Source organism: Bidens hawaiensis, unplaced genomic scaffold (genome assembly GCF_021521415.1).
Source record: "Bidens hawaiensis isolate Kalapana, Puna unplaced genomic scaffold, B.hawaiensis_p1.1 tig00023694_1, whole genome shotgun sequence".
In the NCBI taxonomy this organism is placed as follows: Eukaryota; Viridiplantae; Streptophyta; class Magnoliopsida; order Asterales; family Asteraceae; genus Bidens; species Bidens hawaiensis.
The window spans coordinates 337,292-357,378 of NW_027493724.1; the positions used below are offsets into that span (position 1 = coordinate 337,292).

At 43.7% G+C, this 20,087-nt stretch overlaps 1 protein-coding gene and 1 pseudogene across 2 annotated transcripts; both read right to left on the reverse strand.

Annotated features, from left to right (window-relative positions):
* Window positions 1–787: 787 nt before the first annotated feature.
* On the reverse strand, window positions 788–15,961 carry LOC143567896 (UDP-glycosyltransferase 85C2-like). The gene is made up of 2 exons (XM_077054178.1): window positions 15,304–15,961; window positions 788–1,823 (listed from the first exon to the last, which is right to left on the reverse strand). The coding sequence occupies exons 1-2, from the start codon at window positions 15,791–15,793 to the stop codon at window positions 880–882; spliced, it is 1,434 nt and encodes a 477-aa protein (XP_076910293.1). The 5' UTR covers window positions 15,794–15,961; the 3' UTR covers window positions 788–879.
* Window positions 15,962–16,974: 1,013 nt separating this feature from the next.
* On the reverse strand, window positions 16,975–18,944 carry LOC143567897 (UDP-glycosyltransferase 85C2-like; annotated as a pseudogene). The gene is made up of 2 exons (XR_013141483.1): window positions 18,434–18,944; window positions 16,975–18,149 (listed from the first exon to the last, which is right to left on the reverse strand). The product of XR_013141483.1 is annotated as a UDP-glycosyltransferase 85C2-like (transcript).
* Between the last annotated feature and the right edge of the window lie 1,143 nt (window positions 18,945–20,087).

Consider the following 20,087-nt stretch of genomic DNA (forward strand, 5'->3'; position numbering starts at 1 on the left):
TCCCTATTAACATGTGGCAAACAACCAACAAATGTTTGCTAATGGGGAGAGTCTAGGGGCTTAGATTATACTACATCTTTTGTAGTCTTTGCATGTGATTATCTGAATTTATTTGTGTCTATATGTTCTAGGATATTATATGTATTGTTTGTAGGTAGACGGGTCATCATTTGTTTTGATATTGGTACATGTGTATTTGCATGTTGCTTATTTTGGAGTCAAGTGTCTCCCCATAAACATCTTCTCTATTCTTTTGCATAGAAGTAAGCTTTACCAACATCTCACTATTTACAAACCTTACCAATAGCTTTTGTAATTTATGGTACTTACCCAATACTTTTGTTGTTGTACTTAATTATAGCAAAACGGTATTAATCTTTTTCTTATTATGTTTTCAAACTATGTTTATGGGGTGCATGCAAATTATGGATTTCATTAAATGTAGACAATAATGACGTTTCCTTGATATAGTGCATTGGATTTTAATTTTATTATTAAATAAATTTGTACGTGATTTCCATTCGATGCTACTTATATGTATTATTATAACACACAAATTGGAAAACAAACATTTTGTGAACATCAAGTGGAAATCAAACGTAAACCTACGATGATTAAGCAAATGCGATTATACGTTACGGAGAAAATGAAATTTAAGAGTATCGTTGATCCAATTGTCGGCCGATACTAATTAACGTTAACCAAATAGGCTATATTTTGAATTACCAAAATCCAATTAACCTAATAAATGTTTCAAAATGTATTAACTAACATTTAGCACACATGTAATAGTATATGGTACACAAATAATTCAAAGTTCAACACCAAAAAGTACATCTTTTGTAGAGAAATGATGAAACATAACATAATAGGATCTAGTTACTTAGACAGCATAACTATTTCCTCCATAAGGTTCTTTAAATTCAAAGATGACGAACCGCTAGGGCATGTTGCTGCACGAGCCTTTTTCTGCCACTCTCTGGCTTTGATCCTTAATTCATCACCTCCATCTCCCATCAATTGTTGAACAAGATTTTTAACTTCCTCCCTCTTAACCTCTGTTCCCATTTCCAATCCAACCTCCCATTCCTTACATATATATCTACAATTGGTCCATTGGTCCCACAAGTATGGCCAGCATATCATCGGCACCCCAGCTGACAAGCTCTCAATGGTGGATCCCCACCCACAGTGAGTCAAAAACCCGCCAACCGAAGGATGGTTAAGTACCTTTTCTTGTGGACACCAGCTCGCAATATAACCTCTCTTTTTTACATGTTCCACAAAATCAGAAGGCAATACTGCGGATTCACCTACCACTAGGTCAGATCTAATTATCCAAAGAAAATAGTGGTCGCTATTCGTAAGTCCCCAACCAAATTCTATAACATCTTGTAACGACATCATTGTAAAACTCCCAAAGTTCACATAAATCACGGAGTTTGGTTCCTTGGGTTGTAGCCATTGAAGACACTCGGGTTCTTCTTTCCACAAGCTGTATGAGTTAAAATTCGACATTCCAAATTGATTTTCTTCTTTTGGTATCTGATTGAGAAGTAACTGCATTGGTCCAATCGTGTAAACTTTAGGAAACATGGATGAGAGAGCATCCACAATATTAGCCTCTAAAGCATCAAAGGTGTGGAAGATATTGTGTGAAACATGGTGGGATTTTTGTGTAGCGTTAATGCAAAACGTAAATTGCTTGTCATCTGGATCTGTGGTCCGGATGATGCTGTTAAAATCTTTTAGTCGGACTTCTTTCATTCCGGGGATCCAATCAACGATGGTGTCTAAGTACCCGTTGTTCAAGCAAGTCTCATCTGTGTATATGAGCAACCGCTAGTACCATTACAATTTGAACATATAAATAGAAGGTGAACATTGTTGTAGGATAACCAAATAAGAGAAGCTAGGACTCATTAGTAGGATAACAATTTTAATATTGTCTAAGAATGCTAAGTGCTTATAAAAGAGGTGAGATGAGTGTATTATGTATAGTTTTTGTCATGTGTTCGTGGTGTTTTCAACTGTCTTCCGTAACCACATCACCCCTATTTGTAATAACTTTTTTAAAAGAAGGGTTAATTTGAAAGTTTGTAATTCCATTTTTTTCAAGACGCTTGACAAACGAGCATGGCAACGACTTTGAAGTACTCTTCAAATTTTGATTTTTTTTTTCATTTTACATTCAACATATATTTAAATATCTAGTATTGAAGAAACGTGGATCTACTCACTGGTAGCAGATCTACTTTCCTCGGGTGTGATTAAACTATTTCACCGATGGTTCTTCTGGATCCGAGTTCTTCCACCTACAAAATGAATAGCGCCGTTACTTACCCCTCAGAAAGGGACAGAGGGGTCCTCTTTGGGGTAACCCTCCGGCGTGAGAATCAGTATCTTTTGGAGAAGATAATAATGTTGTATGTAAGTGAATCTCAAGAGTATTGCTGAATCGCTGAATACTCTTGATTTGTGTGACTGTCCGTTTTTCTGTAACTGACTGTGAGTGAATATAATTCAATATGATTGAATGTGATATCACTGCTTGTAACTGTCAATGATTGAGTGTGAATGAATGTGTCATCAAAGTGGAGTTGATGCTGTATTTATAGTGCTAGGGTTTCCACTGGTTGGACTCAGCCTCGTTGGCCTCCTCCAACCGCACTGCGCCATGTGTCCTCTGGGACACCTGGCGCTTTCTCGTTGGTTGTAATCATGTGGTAGCACATGTGTCATGCTGAGTTGTCGACCTTTCATTTGGCAGCTGTCAACATCAGCATATTCTTACTCCTTAAAAAGATGCCTTCTAGAAGATTGTCTGACGTGCACAATCAAGGTTGCCCTAACCCTGATTTGGATAAGGACGAGGTTGATTATGTGCACGTGTGATATGCGCCCATCCTGAGGATGCGCGAAGTCTTCTTTTTATTCTCACGCGCAGATATTTCATGCGCAGGTGTGATATGCACGAGCGTGTGATATGCGCCGCGCGCTGGTGCGCCACGCGCATATGTGACGCGCGAGCATATGTGATGTGCAAGAGCATGCGATATGCGCCGCGCGCATATGTGATGCGCGAGCATATGATGCCTGAGCATGTTTTGTATGCGCCATGCGCCTGGGTTTTGGCTTTGTGCCTTCATAATGTCTTTATCTTGTGGGTTGACCCGCCTTGCTTGGTGTTGAGGCGGGTACATACCTCTTCAAGCCCCCCCAGTCTAATGTGTGTCTTATCTCGCGCGAGCGCGGTAAGATAGATATTAGACTCACTGAATTGTCCTTTTGTAGGGGGTTTTGTCGTTTTCTTGGTTGTTTCCATCGTCGCGCGAAGTTGTATCCATTTGGTTGAAAACGAAAGGTCCAAACACGTGGTTGGTTGGTGATGACGTGCGCCGTAAACGTGTCAGACGTTTCGTGTGCTCGAGGTACTACAGTTGCCTTTCACGTCCCCTCACAGCTGTCTTGAACACGTGTCGCACTCGCATTGGTTTGTACCTGCGAGTGAGGGCGCGTGTCTGTTCCGTGGCAGGTCGGTTACATCTTTTTGTCCCCTCACACAGCTGTTAGGGACACGTGTCGCGCCTTCGTTGGGTTGCCCCTGCGAGTGGGGGCGCGTGGAATCCGATCAGCTGCCACTTTTCTCTCTCCTGGTCCTATAAAAGCAGGCCCTTAGGAAATTTTTATCTTCATCTTCATTGTTTCTAAAATTCAAATTTCTGTTTTCAAATTCTGATTTGAGTGTTTACATCGATTGGAATCCTCGATTATCGGCTATTACAGTTGTATGTCTGATAGTTCATACTCGTCTAGCCCTTCAATCACCTCCGTTGCCTCTCGAAGACGCCGTGTGAAATCTGTGGTGATGTCGACATTGAAGCAAAAAGGAAAGGGGAAGAAGGTTGTTGAAACCACATCGGAGGAAGTAGGGAGGACCAAGGCCACCAAAAGGTGGAATGAAATCCCCTGCAAATTGAAGCAGGCCGATCTCGACAACCTCATCGCCTCTCAGGGCTTTCCCACCCTGTTTGGCTGCATGTTGCCTAGGTCCGGGCAAACGGCGGCGGACCCGCCTGCCGGCTATATATCCCTATATAGCCACTTTTTCACCCACTGCAACCTTCGTCTCCCGATGACAAGGTTTGTGGGTGCACTGTTGAAGTTCTATGGGATTCACATATCCCAAGTCCATCCGTTTGGACTCGTGCGCGTGACTCACTTTGAGTTCATGTGCAAATCCCAGCGCGAGAAACCCACTCCTCGGCGCTTTCAATATTTTTATAAGGCCAAGATCCAAGACAATTGGATCTCTTTTATTCCTCGCAGTCAGAAGGTGAAGTGCTCCACTGTTTCATTCAAGAGCCTTCATGACTGGTCTGAGAGGTTTTTTTACATTAAGGCCGGTGTGATCCCCATCCGTATGACCATGCGCTCTATCACTTCTGCGCCTGCGGATGAGGGTGTCCTCAAGAACCCAACTGGCGCATGGGTTAAGAAACTGACCGCCGAACCATCCCCCGCGAAGAAAATTTGCGAGGAGGCGCTGGTTGGGGTCGGCATGAGCAGGCTCTGGGCCGACAGCGCGCTTGAGCCCGTTATCCAAGTCGACGGGTTGTGTAAGTTTTTTTTTTTTTTTTTTTTTTTTTTTTTTTTTTTTTTTTTTATTGCGCTAACATCCTTCTTTTGCTGATATCATTTAACTTGTCTTTGCGCAGTCACCAAGGATTACATCCTTGCCGCTTATGATGAACATGTGGAGGGCGGCTCCGTCGAACTTGGCGTTGGGGAGGTTGGTTTCCCGGATCGCTTCGATGACATGTTCATCCCAGTGGATCTGGATTTTGACTTTGACGGTGACGCGCCTGGTAAGCCTTCGCACTCTTGCTCATTCCTTTAGAAGACCCAAGCTTATTAACAGTTCTGTCGCTTGTTTTTGTAGATGCGCTTGAAAACTACGAGCTAGAGCTCGCGGAAGAGGAGGAGGAGGAGGAAGAGGAGGCGCCTCTACTAAAGCGCAAAGCTAAGGGGAAATCTGGCGCAGGGGCCAGTAAGAAACAGAAGAAAGAGGACACCCCTGTCGCTCATCCCCATGCTCAAACGAAGAGACCTAAGGAAACCACAAAGGTTTCTTTAAGTTCTCTGCCTGTGAGAGTGGGCAGACCTCCTGTCCACTTGAGGTATGGTGGCGTCGCCTCCTCCTTTCGCGCGGCTGACGAGAGAAGCAGTGCCGCGCCTGCAACAGGTATACTTTGTTTATCTTCATCTGGCTGAATTGTTATTAAACCTTTGCTCCTTTAAATGTTTGCAGAGGCAGCGACGGTAACAGATCAGCCGCCGGCGCCCCAAGGTGCCACGGCTGCGCCGGGGACTCCATCGAAGTCCCCTGTTCTACCCTCTGAGAAGGGTAGAATGGATTTTATGGCGATATTCGATGCGCGAACAGAATTGCGCCAAGGTAAGTTTTTGCACATATGTCTTATGAATTTTTCTCTTTGAAGTCAGTCATAAACAATTTTTCCTTGTTTATTTGTTCATAGGAGTTGTAGCTGGCGCAACAGTTGCTGGTGATACTCCTGGCGCCGCTTCTGGCGCCGCTGGTTCTGGTCCTGCTCCTGCTAGTGCTGAGTCTCCCCTTATTGGGATTACCAAGGAGCAGGAGACGGTGTTGCGCGCCGAACTGGCGGCGTCGAGACCTCCTTCGCCTCCTCCTGCACGTAGCCCTCCCCGCGAGGCTGGTTTGGAGCCTTCCAGGTCGCAGCAGAAGAGGCCTGTTGAAGGAGACGAGGAGGACGAGGGGGTTCAAGGTGAAGACTCCTTGGGAGATCGCGCCAGCCCTGCGATGCCGCAAGTGTTTGCAGCGCAGACATCCGGTGGGGCTGGCGCAGACTTTCCTGCTTCATCCCCGCAGGTATGTATTGATTTGTTAGTCCGCTGCGCGTATCTCCATATAAGTATGTTTTATGACTTAGAACTTTTCTTGTGTTTTTGCAGGAAGGTGACCACGTTTACCGCCCGAGATGGAATATTAATGAAGAAAGTTCCTTTCAATCCATGGGCGTATGCGAGGACTTCTGGGCTCATGCCGTGCCTCCTACTGAAAGGAGGTATCAAGAGGAGCGCACTCGCGCGGACTTGCTGAACGACCATGTTTTCGCTGGGTCGGCTTTTTTCGCTGCTTCCCAAGAGCTTCGTCGTGATTATGTTAAAGTACGCGACGCTCTTGTGGAAGCCCAGCGAGAGGCTAAGGTGGCCGCCTGGAACCTGTCTGATGCTCGCGCGCGAGCTGAGAAACTCCAGGCGGAGCTCAGTGAAAACCGAGCAAGTGCCAACACCGCATACATCAAGCGCGGGCATGAGCTCCAGGCTGCACGGGAGAAGCAGCAATTGGCGGAGGCCGAAGTTGCCAAGTACGCGCGCAGAGTGCGTGTCTTGGAACAGCAGGCCGAGGCGCGTGACCAAGCTATCATCCAGAGTATTACTGAGAAATCATCGTTGGAGAGCGAGGTTGCGCGCCTTAAAAGGGATTTGGCGGCCGCGCAGGCCGATAGAGATGAGGCCTTGGCCACGGCGGCGTCCAGCCAGGAAGCACTTGGTGCTGCGCAGGCGGAGAAAGAAAAAATTTTGGCGGCAGCAGCGTCTGACAAGGAGGAACTAAAAAAGGCTAAGGAAACTGTTGAGTTATTAAACTCTCAGGTTCCTGCCCTCGAGACGTCTGTTGCTGGCCTCGCGCAGGATCGCCAATGGCTGGTGTCACAGGGCATGGCTCGCTGCGCTTTGGCGATGAAATATTCCGCCGAGTTTCAAGCCCTTGTGATGGACTGCAATGCCGCCGCGCGTTTGGTGGGCCGAGCTGAAGGGTTTACGGATGGGTATGAGTATGGCATGTTGAGGAAGAACCCATCCGAGTACCCTTACAAGTTCGATGCGGCCTGCGCGGACATGGCCGCGGTGGGGGAAAAGTATATGAATACTCCCATCCCCATCCTTATGCAGGTACCTTGATCTTAATGAGTTTTACTTTACTAACTTTTCTAAGTGTTTTGTACTCATTACTTTTCTAATGATTTGCAGATAGCTGCGCTTGCTGACCAGCCCGACCTCGGCGCGCTAAAGAAGTTGCTTGATGATTGCGAGAGGGCTAGCGGCGATGATGGTGGCGCGGGGGATGTTGCCCCTGCCAGCGGCTCTGGCGCGGCGAAAGAATCTGCTCGTGACACCGTTGTGATCGAAGACTCCAATGAGGAGGAAGAACTCGACTATGGTCAGTTCGGGGATGAGGAGCAGACCGCGCCAGATGCTGCGGGAGATGATGAGGGTGATGAAGCGGCTGACGTCGACGTGGAGACTTGAGAAGCCCTTCATCAAATTTTGTATATGTATTTTTTATACTTGTAATTTGTAACTCATCATACTTGTAAATTTCGATCCAATGAAATGAAACTTGTTCTCTCCTTTTCGTATCTTGCGCATTTCCATTCATCTCTTCATGTTTGGTTGTATAGATATAAGATATGCTTGAACGTTAAAATAAGAACAAGGTTGTAAGGAAATTATTCACTTAACCTCTGTTCTATTTTGTTTGTGGTTCTCGCAGTATCTTGCTCATGCTGACATGCGCGCTAATTTTTCGTTATTTCTTTTTCGCGCGTTGTTGTCACGCGGTATGGAAGTATGAGTTTAGCCATTACATGTCAGCTTGTGTTACTCAGATAGCCACTATGGTTCCGCGCGCGGCCTCGACCTGAGACCTTAACATGATATGGCATGTAGTTTGCCTTAAGGATTTTTATGATCAGGCTGCGCGGGGTGTAAGATGGATGTATGTGAGTGTTTTGAGCTAAGGCTCTTTGTTTTGGGCTAAGGCCCTGACGATTTTAGAGTTAAGACTCATTAACGTGTTTGAGCTAAGGCTCGTAATTTTGGGCTAAGGCCCTGACGTTTTAGAGTTAAGACTCGTTAACGCGTTTGAGCTAAGGCTCGCGCATGTATGTTTTACTTCGCTTTATTTTGTTTTGAAGTCAATATAGTGTTGTCATATTGTTCCAATTTAATAAAGGAAGTGTGAAACATGTATGCAAAGGTAAGAGAACCAATATTGAAAGATAGCGCGACAAATATTGAAAGATAGCGCGAATCATCATTAATGATGGCTTAAAAGCCTTGATTACAAATTTGAACTTTTTACATGAAGCATTTTCTAAGTTGTGCCGCGTTCCACGCGCGCGGTATCTTTTTTCCGTTCAAATCTTTTAAAGCGTACGCGCCTTTCCCCAGATCTTCTGAAATTTGATAAGGTCCCTCCCAATTGGGGGACATTTTTCCTGGGGGTATTGCGCGACTAGCTTCATTGTTTCGAAGGACAAAATCATTTTTCTTGAAGTGGCACTCTTTAACGCGCTGATTATAATATTTTTCCAGCTTTTTCTTGTATCTGGCTTCATTAATGATAGCCGCTTCTCTGCGCCCTTCAAGCAAGTTAAGGTCCAACCTTCTTTCACGGTCGTTATCAGTTTTGCCCATCATAAGTACCCTATGGGATGGGCATCCAATTTCCGCTGGGATCATAGCCTCTGTCCCATAGGTTAGGCTGAACGGGGATTCGCCATTGCTAGTTTTGCTTAATGTCCTGTGCGCCCACAGGACATTAGGTAACTCTTCGACCCAAGAATGGGATTCTCCCTCCAATCTTTTCTTCAGCCCATTTAGCAAACTTTGATTCGCGCGCTCCACTTGGCCATTCCCTTGAGGATGGTAGACGGACGTGAAGATTTGGTTGATGTGCAATTCTTTGAGCCAGCTTGATATCTTCCTGTCAGTGAATTGTTTGCCATTGTCGCTCACAATTTCCAGAGGAAGGCCAAAACGACAAATGATGTGGCTCCAGATAAATTGCTTCATCGCCTCAGCTGTGATTTTTGCTAGTGGCTTGGCTTCAACCCATTTTGTGAAATAGTCTATCGCCACTACCAAAAATTTCACTCGCCCTTGCGCTTGCGGCAGGGGCCCCACAATATCAATGGCCCATTTGTGGAAAGGCCATGCTGAGGTGACTGGAATCAAGTTGTTTTTTGGACGCATGGTGTTTGGCGCGTAGCTCTGACATGCCTTGCATTTTTGGATTTCTTTTAGCGCATCCAAGTACATGCCTGGCCAATAGTAGCCCGAGCTCATCGCCTTGGTAACCACCATGCGCGGACCAGCGTGAATTCCACAGATTCCTTCATGAATCTCCCTAATCACATAGCTTGCTTCTTCAGCATCCAGGCATTTCATGAGCGGTCCAAGATAAGAGCGCCGATACACTGTACCATCAAGTAGTTCATAGTTCTGCGCCTTGTGTCTTATCTTTCTCGCGTGTGCGCGATCATCCGGTAACTTCCCCTCTTTCAGGAATTCCATTATTGGAGTTATCCAGGATGAAGGAGTTGTATGAATTACCAGGACCGATTGCGTTTGCACTGACGGGCTGCTCATTATTTCCACCCTGACATCTTTGCCAAAGTGATCAAAATTAGTTGATGCCATTTTACTCAACGCGTCTGCGGACTTGTTTTCGCTTCGCGAGATGTGTATGATTCTGAAGAAGTCAAACTGCTCAACGAGCTTTTTTGCCTGCTCTAGATACAGAGGCATTGTGTTCTCCTTGGCGTCATATAGGCCGTTGACCTGAGCAGCTACCAAGTAAGAATCAACATGCGCCTCTAGTCTTTTAACCCCAAACTTGCGCGCGATGCGCAGACCAGCCAGCAGGGCTTCATACTCAGCCTCATTGTTGGTACTCTTGAAGTCCAACCTGATAGCATAAGTATATTCATGATTATCAGGGTCCACCAGTTTGAGACCTGCGCCAGACCCTTCGCTGTTGGAGGCTCCATCAGTGAATAGCCTCCAAACATCTTCTTCATCATTTGGTCGCGGAGGGTCTACCTCGCGCTGAGCTTCTTCAATCTTTCCCTCTGGGATTTCCGTGATGAAATCCGCCAAAACTTGACCCTTTATTGCTGGACGGGGCTTATAAGTGATCGTGTGTTCACCTAATTCCAGCGCCCACTTTGTCAGCCTTCCGGAGAGCGCGGGACGTCGCAAGACTTGCTGGATGTTGTAACCAGTCAGTACTTCAATAGGATGACCATTGAAGTATCTATGGAGCTTGCGCGACGCGTGTGTTAGCGACAAAACTAACTTTTCCATGATGGAATAGCGCGTCTCAGGGTCTGTGAGCACCCGACTCACATAGTATATCGGCGTTTGTATCCCCTTGCGATCCACCAATAATACTGCGCCGATCGCGCGGTCTCCAGCTGACAGGTACAATGTAAGGATCTCGCCAGGAAGTGGAGCTGTGAGCGCTGGCAATTTAATGAGACATTCTTTTATCTCAGTGAAAGCTTGCTCAGCCTCAGGCGTCCACTTGAATTGGCTCTTCTTCAAACAGTTCCTCAAGGTGTTAACGAATGGAGTAGATTTGCTGGCGTGGTTAGCTAGGAACCTGTTGATTGACACCAATCTACCATTCAGCTTCTGAACCTCTTTCATGGTGGCTGGTGAAGGCATGTCAAGGATGGCTTCCACCTTCTCAGGATTCACCTTGAAACCATCCTTAGTGACCATTACACCAAGAAATTTCCCCTCTTCCACGCCGAAAGTACATTTGCTCGGGTTGAGCTTCATGTTAACTTCCGTTAGGCGCTGAAGAGTTTCCTCGATGTCGTTGAGCATTTGTCTCTCCTCCCTGCTCTTGATCACCAAATCATCAACGTAGACTTCTAGATTCCTTCCGATTTGTTCATTGAAAACAGAATCCATAAGTCTCTGATAGGTGGCGCCCGCATTCTTTAAACCAAAGGGCATTTTTGTGTAACAAAAAACACCCTTGTCGGTTCTGAAGGCCGTCTTGTCTTCATCCTGTGGTGCCATTTGAATCTGGTGATAGCCTTTGTAGGCATCCAAGAAACATTTGAGTTTGAATGGCGCCACGGAGTCCACCTTTGCGTCGATGTTTGGTAGTGGGTAACAGTCTTTCGGACATGCTTTGTTGAGGTCCTTGAAGTCAATACACATCCTCCATGACCCGTTGCTTTTCTTTACCATCACAGGATTGGCTACCCACGTCTGGTATCGGATCGGGCGGATAATGTTTGCGCGCAACAGGTCCTCAACTTGCTCATTCATGGCCTTCGCCTTTTCATCCCCCATGATTCTCTTCTTCTGAGCAATTGGCTCCACCGACTTGAACGTGTTAAGAGAATGTTGCGCCAAGTCTCGCGGTACTCCCGTCATATCGGAGTGTTGCCACGCGAAAACCGACGTGTATTTTGTGAGCAACTTTTTCATTCTCAATCTCGTTTCGTCTGAAATGGTAGCGCCAATTGTGACCGTTTGCTCTGGGAATTTTGGGTTTAAAATCCACTTCTCTGGCGCATTGTCAGCCATTGTAAGTTTCATTCTCCCTTCCCGCGGCGTGCTTGTCACTGCGCACAAATGATCGCGGTAAACAAATGCTACGCCTGTTGGTGTAGGGATCCCCAATGCGCCGTGCGCTGGCGACGGTACAGCATTAAATTGGGCAATCGTTCCCCTACCCAGGATCATATTGTGGCATGACGTGGTGGGCAAGACCAAGAAGTTGACAACTTCGGCTCGCTTGTGCTCATCATCCCCCATAGTTAATTCAAATTGAATCTGGCCTAGGGGATGTATGATTTCATTTGAGACACCACAGATTGGTGCGTTCACAATTTCGAGCCGAGCTTGGTCTGCCGGGTCTAACTTTCTGAAACACTGCTCATACATAATGTCAGATTCGCTTCCAGTGTCCACCAGGACCTTTGACACTTCGTAATGAGCAATGTGTGTGGTAATAACGAGAGGACTGCTTATTGAAGGGCCTCCCCTGATTCTTGGGAAGATGACTTGCTGCTCGCGCCAATCTCCGTGAATTTGCGCGCTTCTCTTTCTTGACGTCTGCCCTTGTCGTCCCCCCTCAGCCACACAGATTCTTTTGTACTTCTTGCTGGCAGAGGCTCCCTCCGGTTGCTCATCTTCTATTCTTTGGTTTTTTACCAAGTGAGCCAGCCTGCCAGACTTTACATCCTTCTCGATCGCATCCTTTAAATGATGGCATGCGTCGGTGTTGTGGCCCGGGGACCTGTGAAATTCACAATATTTACCACTGTTTTGCGGCCCCTTGTAGTGTAGTTGCTTGGGAGGCTTGAATTGGACATTCTCAGTACTTAACACCTGTGAAGGTGTTTTAGTGAGGGGAGTCCATATTCTTGGCAGAGGTCTGCTAGGATCTCTGCCGCCCTCCCTCTTGTCACCCTCCCCGTGTTTACGAGCATCCTTTTGGGGCTGGGGTGAGCTTGGTTGCGCTTGTTTTTCCGCGGAAGAAAAACTTGTTGGCTGCAACCTGGACCATACAGAGTTCTGTTTGGCCCTCTTCTCTTTGCTGCGCGGTGATTCAGCCTGATGCGCTCTTTCTCTTGCCCTATCTTGGGCAATCTGTTTCTCATTTCTCGCGAAAACTCGCGATGCCTCCATTAACTTGGCCCACGTGGTGGGCATACCATCTTTGCTTACGAGAGCTCGTCGTAACTGATCACTGCGCGCGCCTTGTATAAAGGCCACGCGCAGGAGCTGCTCAGTTATGCCCCCGATTGCCAGGGACTCCTGATTGAAACGAGTGATGTAATCTTCAATCGTTTCATCATTCCTGCGGATGCAGTGCATGATGTCATCAGGATCGCGCGTGTGCCTGCGCTGCTGTACGAAGTGGGCCTGGAACTTTTCTAATAGTTCCTCGAACCCATCAATTTGCCCTGTCGGCAAGCTCTCGAACCATACTCGCGCTGCGCCCGTGAGGCAGCGGGCAAACATATGACACCATGTTGGCATCGTCCAGCTCTCTAGGTTTCCCGTGTTATAGAAACCTTGCAAAAAGTCATCTGGATCTGTCGTGCCATCATATTTCCCCAGACCACTTGGCATCTTGGTCTTGTGCTGGATGGGAGCCTGCGCGATGCGCGCAGTAAACTTTGAGTGTTTTACCAGGATGGCTGGTCTGTAGGGTGTGGTTACGTCCACTTGCCCTCTGACCGGTGGGCTGTATGGCATGTGCAGATCCGGATCTGCTCTGGCTCCTGGCGCCATGTTCACAGGCGCGCGGAGCTGGGAGCCTCCTGCATGAGTATCCCTTGTCTTTCTCATGCTATGCACCTCTTCATCACTGAACTCTGTGTGTGCAGTGTGAACAGAATGCCCTTCTTCAGGCGCGCGCGGCCTTTTTGTGGGCTGCTTCTCCATCGCTTGCCTTTGTGTTTGGTCGGCTAGCTTCTTCTGTTTGATCATTTCAGTGTACTTTTCCATCAGACGCCGCTGCTCATTTATGAGCCATTCATTCGGATCGTCTGCTTCAACTTCTGGACCCATTGGTCCCTTCAGCTTCGCGCCGGCCATATTTTGTAACGTGTGATCGTCTGGAGGAGTTTCAGTCTGGCTGTGAGGGGTTGTGACGAAGGGACGGTTGCTGGTGGTACGCGTAGAATCACGCGGAACCCTCAGAACCTGCTGTCCGTCGTTAACACCCTCACGTTCAATATCCTCCAGAGCTTGATCAACGTTACGAACTCCAGAAACCATGGTGATTGAATTTTTTAGATCTGGATGAGATCTGATTGCCGTTTGTAACAGTGGATGGCGCCAATGAAGAAACGTGGATCTACTCACTGGTAGCAGATCTACTTTCCTCGGGTGTGATTAAACTATTTCACCGATGGTTCTTCTGGATCCGAGTTCTTCCACCTACAAAATGAATAGCGCCGTTACTTACCCCTCAGAAAGGGACAGAGGGGTCCTCTTTGGGGTAACCCTCCGGCGTGAGAATCAGTATCTTTTGGAGAAGATAATAATGTTGTATGTAAGTGAATCTCAAGAGTATTGCTGAATCGCTGAATACTCTTGATTTGTGTGACTGTCCGTTTTTCTGTAACTGACTGTGAGTGAATATAATTCAATATGATTGAATGTGATATCACTGCTTGTAACTGTCAATGATTGAGTGTGAATGAATGTGTCATCAAAGTGGAGTTGATGCTGTATTTATAGTGCTAGGGTTTCCACTGGTTGGACTCAGCCTCGTTGGCCTCCTCCAACCGCACTGCGCCATGTGTCCTCTGGGACACCTGGCGCTTTCTCGTTGGTTGTAATCATGTGGTAGCACATGTGTCATGCTGAGTTGTCGACCTTTCATTTGGCAGCTGTCAACATCAGCATATTCTTACTCCTTAAAAAGATGCCTTCTAGAAGATTGTCTGACGTGCACAATCAAGGTTGCCCTAACCCTGATTTGGATAAGGACGAGGTTGATTATGTGCACGTGTGATATGCGCCCATCCTGAGGATGCGCGAAGTCTTCTTTTTATTCTCACGCGCAGATATTTCATGCGCAGGTGTGATATGCACGAGCGTGTGATATGCGCCGCGCGCTGGTGCGCCACGCGCATATGTGACGCGCGAGCATATGTGATGTGCAAGAGCATGCGATATGCGCCGCGCGCATATGTGATGCGCGAGCATATGATGCCTGAGCATGTTTTGTATGCGCCATGCGCCTGGGTTTTGGCTTTGTGCCTTCATAATGTCTTTATCTTGTGGGTTGACCCGCCTTGCTTGGTGTTGAGGCGGGTACATACCTCTTCAAGTATTTTATTAAAAAATTGAATATGATTTTTTTCTTATTATGTTTAGTTTTATTTTTTTCAATTTCGGCAAATATCAAAATTCATGTACCAGTTTTCAATAAATATTATATTGAACCGTAGAAGAAAATAAACGTAACAATTTAACTCTTTTAAATAAGATTAGTTACTACATATTATTAGAGAAAAAATAAATTCAAAATATGTCATGTAAAAACTAAAACGTTACAAATTAATCTATTTTAAAGGGAAAAAAGGTTCTATTCGTAGACTTTTAGGTCAACCAAGAGGATGGCTTTCAAATAATATATATAGGACAAAACGAAACTAAATAAAATTAGGAAGTTATTAACTTATTGTTGTGGATTCATGGGGTAGTACTTTTTTCTCATGAATATTTGTACTTGTTACTAGCTTCTTGCTGGTTGTTCGGTTTTAATATATAGTTTGTTGGTCGTTCAAAAAAATTAACTTATTATTGTAATGATTATAAATTGTGTATGAAAATTAGGTTAATTATTGAATTTAATTTGTCATTTGAACTTCTCTAAATTTATTTGGAACAAAGTTACAACATCGATCCAACACACATAAAAAAGCAAACCTTTAAGTGGTGCAAGTCCTTTCTCTACAAGCGAGTGGACTTGGTAAATACACATATAGCCACATGCAGCAAAGGTCCAGTAGAGCATGATAGGGATTCCAAGTTGTTGGGCAGCGTCAACGGTGAAAGCCGACATGAAGCCATCAGAGATGATACAAGTCGGAGGAGTTGGAAGTTTAGTGGCGAGATCAAGAAAAGGTTCTAAGAAAGTGGTTTCAACATGATGTAGGATTAGTCCTGAGCCGTCGTTGTCTTCAGATTCACGAGGAATGCCGTCAGGAATAGTTTTGAATGTGAAACCAGGTGAGCCGTCAAGGGAGTGGAGACCGCTAGAATTGAGCATACGCTTGTGGATGTGCTCGGTGTTAACGAAGGTTATTTCGAGTCCCTTGTGGTGGACAAGTTGTGCTAGTTTGAGCATAGCCTTCATGTGACTTTGTGCGGGTAGTGGGATGAAGATAACATGAGGCTTTTTTTCTGTGATGTCCATTTGTGTGAGTATGTTTTCAAAGAAGGTTGATGCTTATATATGTGTATGGACTATGGTCTTAGTGGACGGCTAGTAATAGGAATTAAGATATTTAATGATGACCCATTGATTTAAACGTTTGTTGCTTGTCTTTCTATTTGGATTTAATACGATGTCGTAACATTGACGGCTGTTGTTATTTAGTTTGCAAACTATTATATGGGTGCTGACTGCGGATTCTTGAATTTATGCAATACTATTGATTCTTTTTAAGCGAAAATTAATAAAATAATAATAATAATAATAATAATAATAATAATAATAATAATAATTTCATGCACTTATTTTTTACCAAAATAACCATGACTTTTATCATAATTCAAGAAAAGGTCTCAACTAATTAATTAATGACACTATTTACCCTTTATGTTTACAATACTTTATATCATGCATGTTTATGTAACTGTTATAAGTATAAGCTAGCTGTTACGTATTTTTACTATGATTAATGTTGTAATCATATGATTATCATTGTCATTAGTTAGCAATATCATTATGGTCATTATTGATCATATTAATGTTACAATTATTACTATTGTGCTTATTAAAATTATAAATTTTGTAGGTTCTTTGGACCGAGATAGAAAGTATGTTCGGCTCGAGTTTGAAGAGATTTTATTTATGGTGATATCGTTAATTATTTTTTTCCTTTGGTTTTCTTGTAGGTGTTCTAAAGTTAGAATTGGTTTCATACATTGGTTGATGTAATTTTGGTGGTCGTCCCCTTTTAGTGTCTCGCTAATGGGTTTTAAGTTTTAACAAAAGTCCAATTGCTGAAAGAAACATATTATAGATTTTGTGACTTATTATATATATTGAGACATTTATTTATTACTTACAATATTAGAGTGTTTTTATAGTCGATATTTTCTTATTAACCACAAAAAAATGCAACTTCTTTTACTTTGTATTTGGTATTAACTTCAATAGGCATAAAATGATTGATTTGCGGTATTTTGTCTATGTGACATTACGTGACACAGGCGATTGATGATAGATGGTGCCATTAGCACGACCATGCACATATTGCATGGATCTAGTACGCTACATGATAAAGGATTTGTGCGCAAGAAGAATGAGCATGTTGCCTTAGCTAAGGTAGAAATTTGTAAACATGTGCCGATCACCGGTTGCTAAAAAGGTAATTTTTAAAAGTCAAATGTTATTTCAAAAAATGTTAACGGTCAAAATGGCTATATGTAAAAGTTCGAATGGTAGAAAATATATTCTTTTTGTGGTGAAATGATGAAATATGACTGAATAATACCTTAAAGGACCAACTCATGAAACAAAAGGAGGAACACACCATATTACACATTAAAATTTTATCCCAAATCCAACATGAACCCCATGGGAAGTTTGGAGGTATGTTTAGTTCCTTGACAACATAATCATTTCCTCCACAAGGTTGTTTACACTTAAGGACGATGAACCGTTGGGGCTTGTTGCTGCATAAGCCTTTTCCTGCCACTCTCTGGCTTTGATCCTCATTTTGTTACCTCCATCTCCCATTAGTTCTTGAACAAGATTTTTAACTTCCTCCCTTTTCACCTCCGTTCCCATTTCCAATCCAACCTCCCATTCTTTGCATATATATCTAGAGTTGGTCATTTGGTCCCACAAGTATGGCCAACATATCATTGGCACCCCAGCCGACAAGCTCTCGATGGTGGATCCCCACCCAAAATGAGTCAAGAACCCTCCGACCGAAGGGTGGTTTAATACCTTCTCCTGTGGACACCAGCTTGCTATAAAACCTCTCTTTTTTACATGCTCCTCAAATTCTAGAGGCAATACTGCTGATTCACCTACCACCAAATCAGGTCTAATGATCCAAAGGAAATAGTGGTCGCTATTCGTTAGTCCCCAACCGAATTCAATAACATCTTGAAAGCCATCACCGTATGACTCCCAAAGTTCACATAAATCACAGAGTTTGGCTCCTTGGATTGGAGCCATTGCAAGCAGTCAGGCTCTTCTTTCCACAAGCTGTATGCATTGAAATTTAACATTTCAGATTGTTTTTCGTTTTCTGGTATCTGATTAAGAAGTAATTGCATTGGTCCAACTGTGTATACATTAGGAAACATGGACGAGAGAGCATCAACAATACCAGCCTCCAAATCGTCGAAAGTGTGAAAGATAGTGTGTGAAACATTGTGGGATTTTTGTGTAGCGTTAATACAGAATGTAAATTCTTTGTCGTTCGGGTCTGTGGTCCGAATGATGCTGTTAAAATCCTTTAGACGGATTTGTTCCATTCCGGGGATCCAATCAACGACGGTATCTAAATACCCATTGGCCAAGTAACTCTCATCTGCATATGTGAATGACCATTAGTATTACCTTTTGTACATATAGACAGAAGGTTTTATATAATTTACTATAAAACGATTACAATAAAGTGGCAGGCAAACGGGCAACAAGCTGCGCCGCAACCCCCTTTTGAACAGCAAAGCCAATCCTGCTAAAAACGAAGCTTTGAGACCTAGAAGCTTTGAGACAGAAGGTGTATGTATTAAGTGATTGACGGTTCAAGTCGTATGATAGACAAATTAATGTGTAGATTTAAAGTATGACAATAAAACATAAGAAGCAAACCTTTAAGTGGTGCAAGTCCTTTCTCTATAAGCGATTGGATTTGGTAAATACCCATGAAGCCACAAGCAGCAATCGTCCAATAGAGCATGACGGGGATTCCAAGCCTTTGTCCAGCATCAATGGTAAAAGCCGACATGAAGCCATCTGAGACGATACAAGTCGGAGGAGTTGGAAGTTTGGTGGCAAGGTCAAGAAAAGGAGTTAAGAAGGAGGTTTCAATGTAATCCAGGAGTAGTTCTGAGCCATCGTCATCTTCGGATTTGCGAGGAATGCTGTCAGGAATAGTTTCAAATCTAAAACCAGATGAGCCATCGAGGCCGTGGAGACCGCTAGATTTGAGCATACGCTTGTGGATGTGCTCGGTGTTAACGAAGGTTATTTCAAGACCCTTGTGGTGGAGAAGTTGTGCTAGTTTGAGCATAGCCTTAATGTGGCTTTGTGCTGGTAGTGGGATAAAGATAACATGAGGCTTCTTCTCAGGTGTATCCATTTTTTCTAAGTGTGTTTTCATAAGAGATTGATGCATATATGTATGGTGCTAATAACAGAAAAATAAAGATGACTCATTGGTTTAAACGTTCATTTCTTGTCTATGTATGGTGGATGTAGTACGATGTCTTAACACTGGCGGCTGTAGTGTGATATATTAACTTTTATAGTAAAACAAAAGTATAATATCCAAGACAAACAAGACCATAGAAAGGATTAAAAGACGGCAGCTGATATATATCAACGTTGATCCCTTAGTTACTTTGTAAACCAAAGTCAAGTTTTATATTCTTTCAGCTTGCTTAAAGTTTATTTATTTTAAGTTTATAAATAATCACAATATCAAAAATTCGTATGTTTTAGGGATTTAAGGCTTTCTTTAAAACTGGATAATATAAATTGTCTTGGTCGCATGCTTTTAGGGGTGAGCAATAACCGAATCGTTAACCGAAACCAAACCGTAAACCGACAAAATCGAACCGATATAATTAACCAAAAAAACGAATTAACCGAAATTAACCGAACCAAACTCTTCATTTTTTAATATTTTCAAGTCTTTTTCCCCCTGTTTCATGTATTATATGTATTAATAGTTTAATACTATTATTTTCATGTATTTATACCTCCATTTCATGTACTAGTATCTCAATTTCATATATTTAATTATACCTTCATTTCATGTAGTTATGCATTCATTTCAGGTATTTAAACATTCATTTCTTGTATTTTTAAACAAAATTTTAGCCCAAGTTTAATATTGGTTATTAACCAAAATTAACCGAACCGAACCGATAACCGATCGGTTAGGTTGGGTTAATGCTAATAACCGAACTGAACCGTGCACACCCCTACCTGCTTCAAATAAAGTCAAGAGGTTGATAACATGTTCAATTTGCATAGTCATGTCAAGTCAAGAGGTTGATAACATGTTTAATTTGCATAGTCATGTCTTGTGGTAAAGGCTCATTTTCAGAACCATGATTTCAGGAAGCAAACATTTTTATTACTCAAGCTTTTTTATTATTAAAATCAAAATCCGGAACAATTTCCTAAACCAGTAACAACGAAAGATTAAATCTTAAACAAAAACCAAAATATTACAATGAACGATTACGCATATAGCTTCGCAATAGCACCGTAATTTCCTTGACCATTTCATCTACGT

Bases quoted from the DNA above. Each gene is read 5' to 3' on its own strand.
- LOC143567896 (XM_077054178.1), bottom strand. From the start codon at position 15,793: ATGGACATCACAGAAAAAAAGCCTCATGTTATCTTCATCCCACTACCC. The intron at 1,824-15,303 runs GTTTGCTTTTTT...TCATATACACAG, and splicing joins AGGACTTGCACCACTTAAAG to ATGAGACTTGCTTGAACAAC.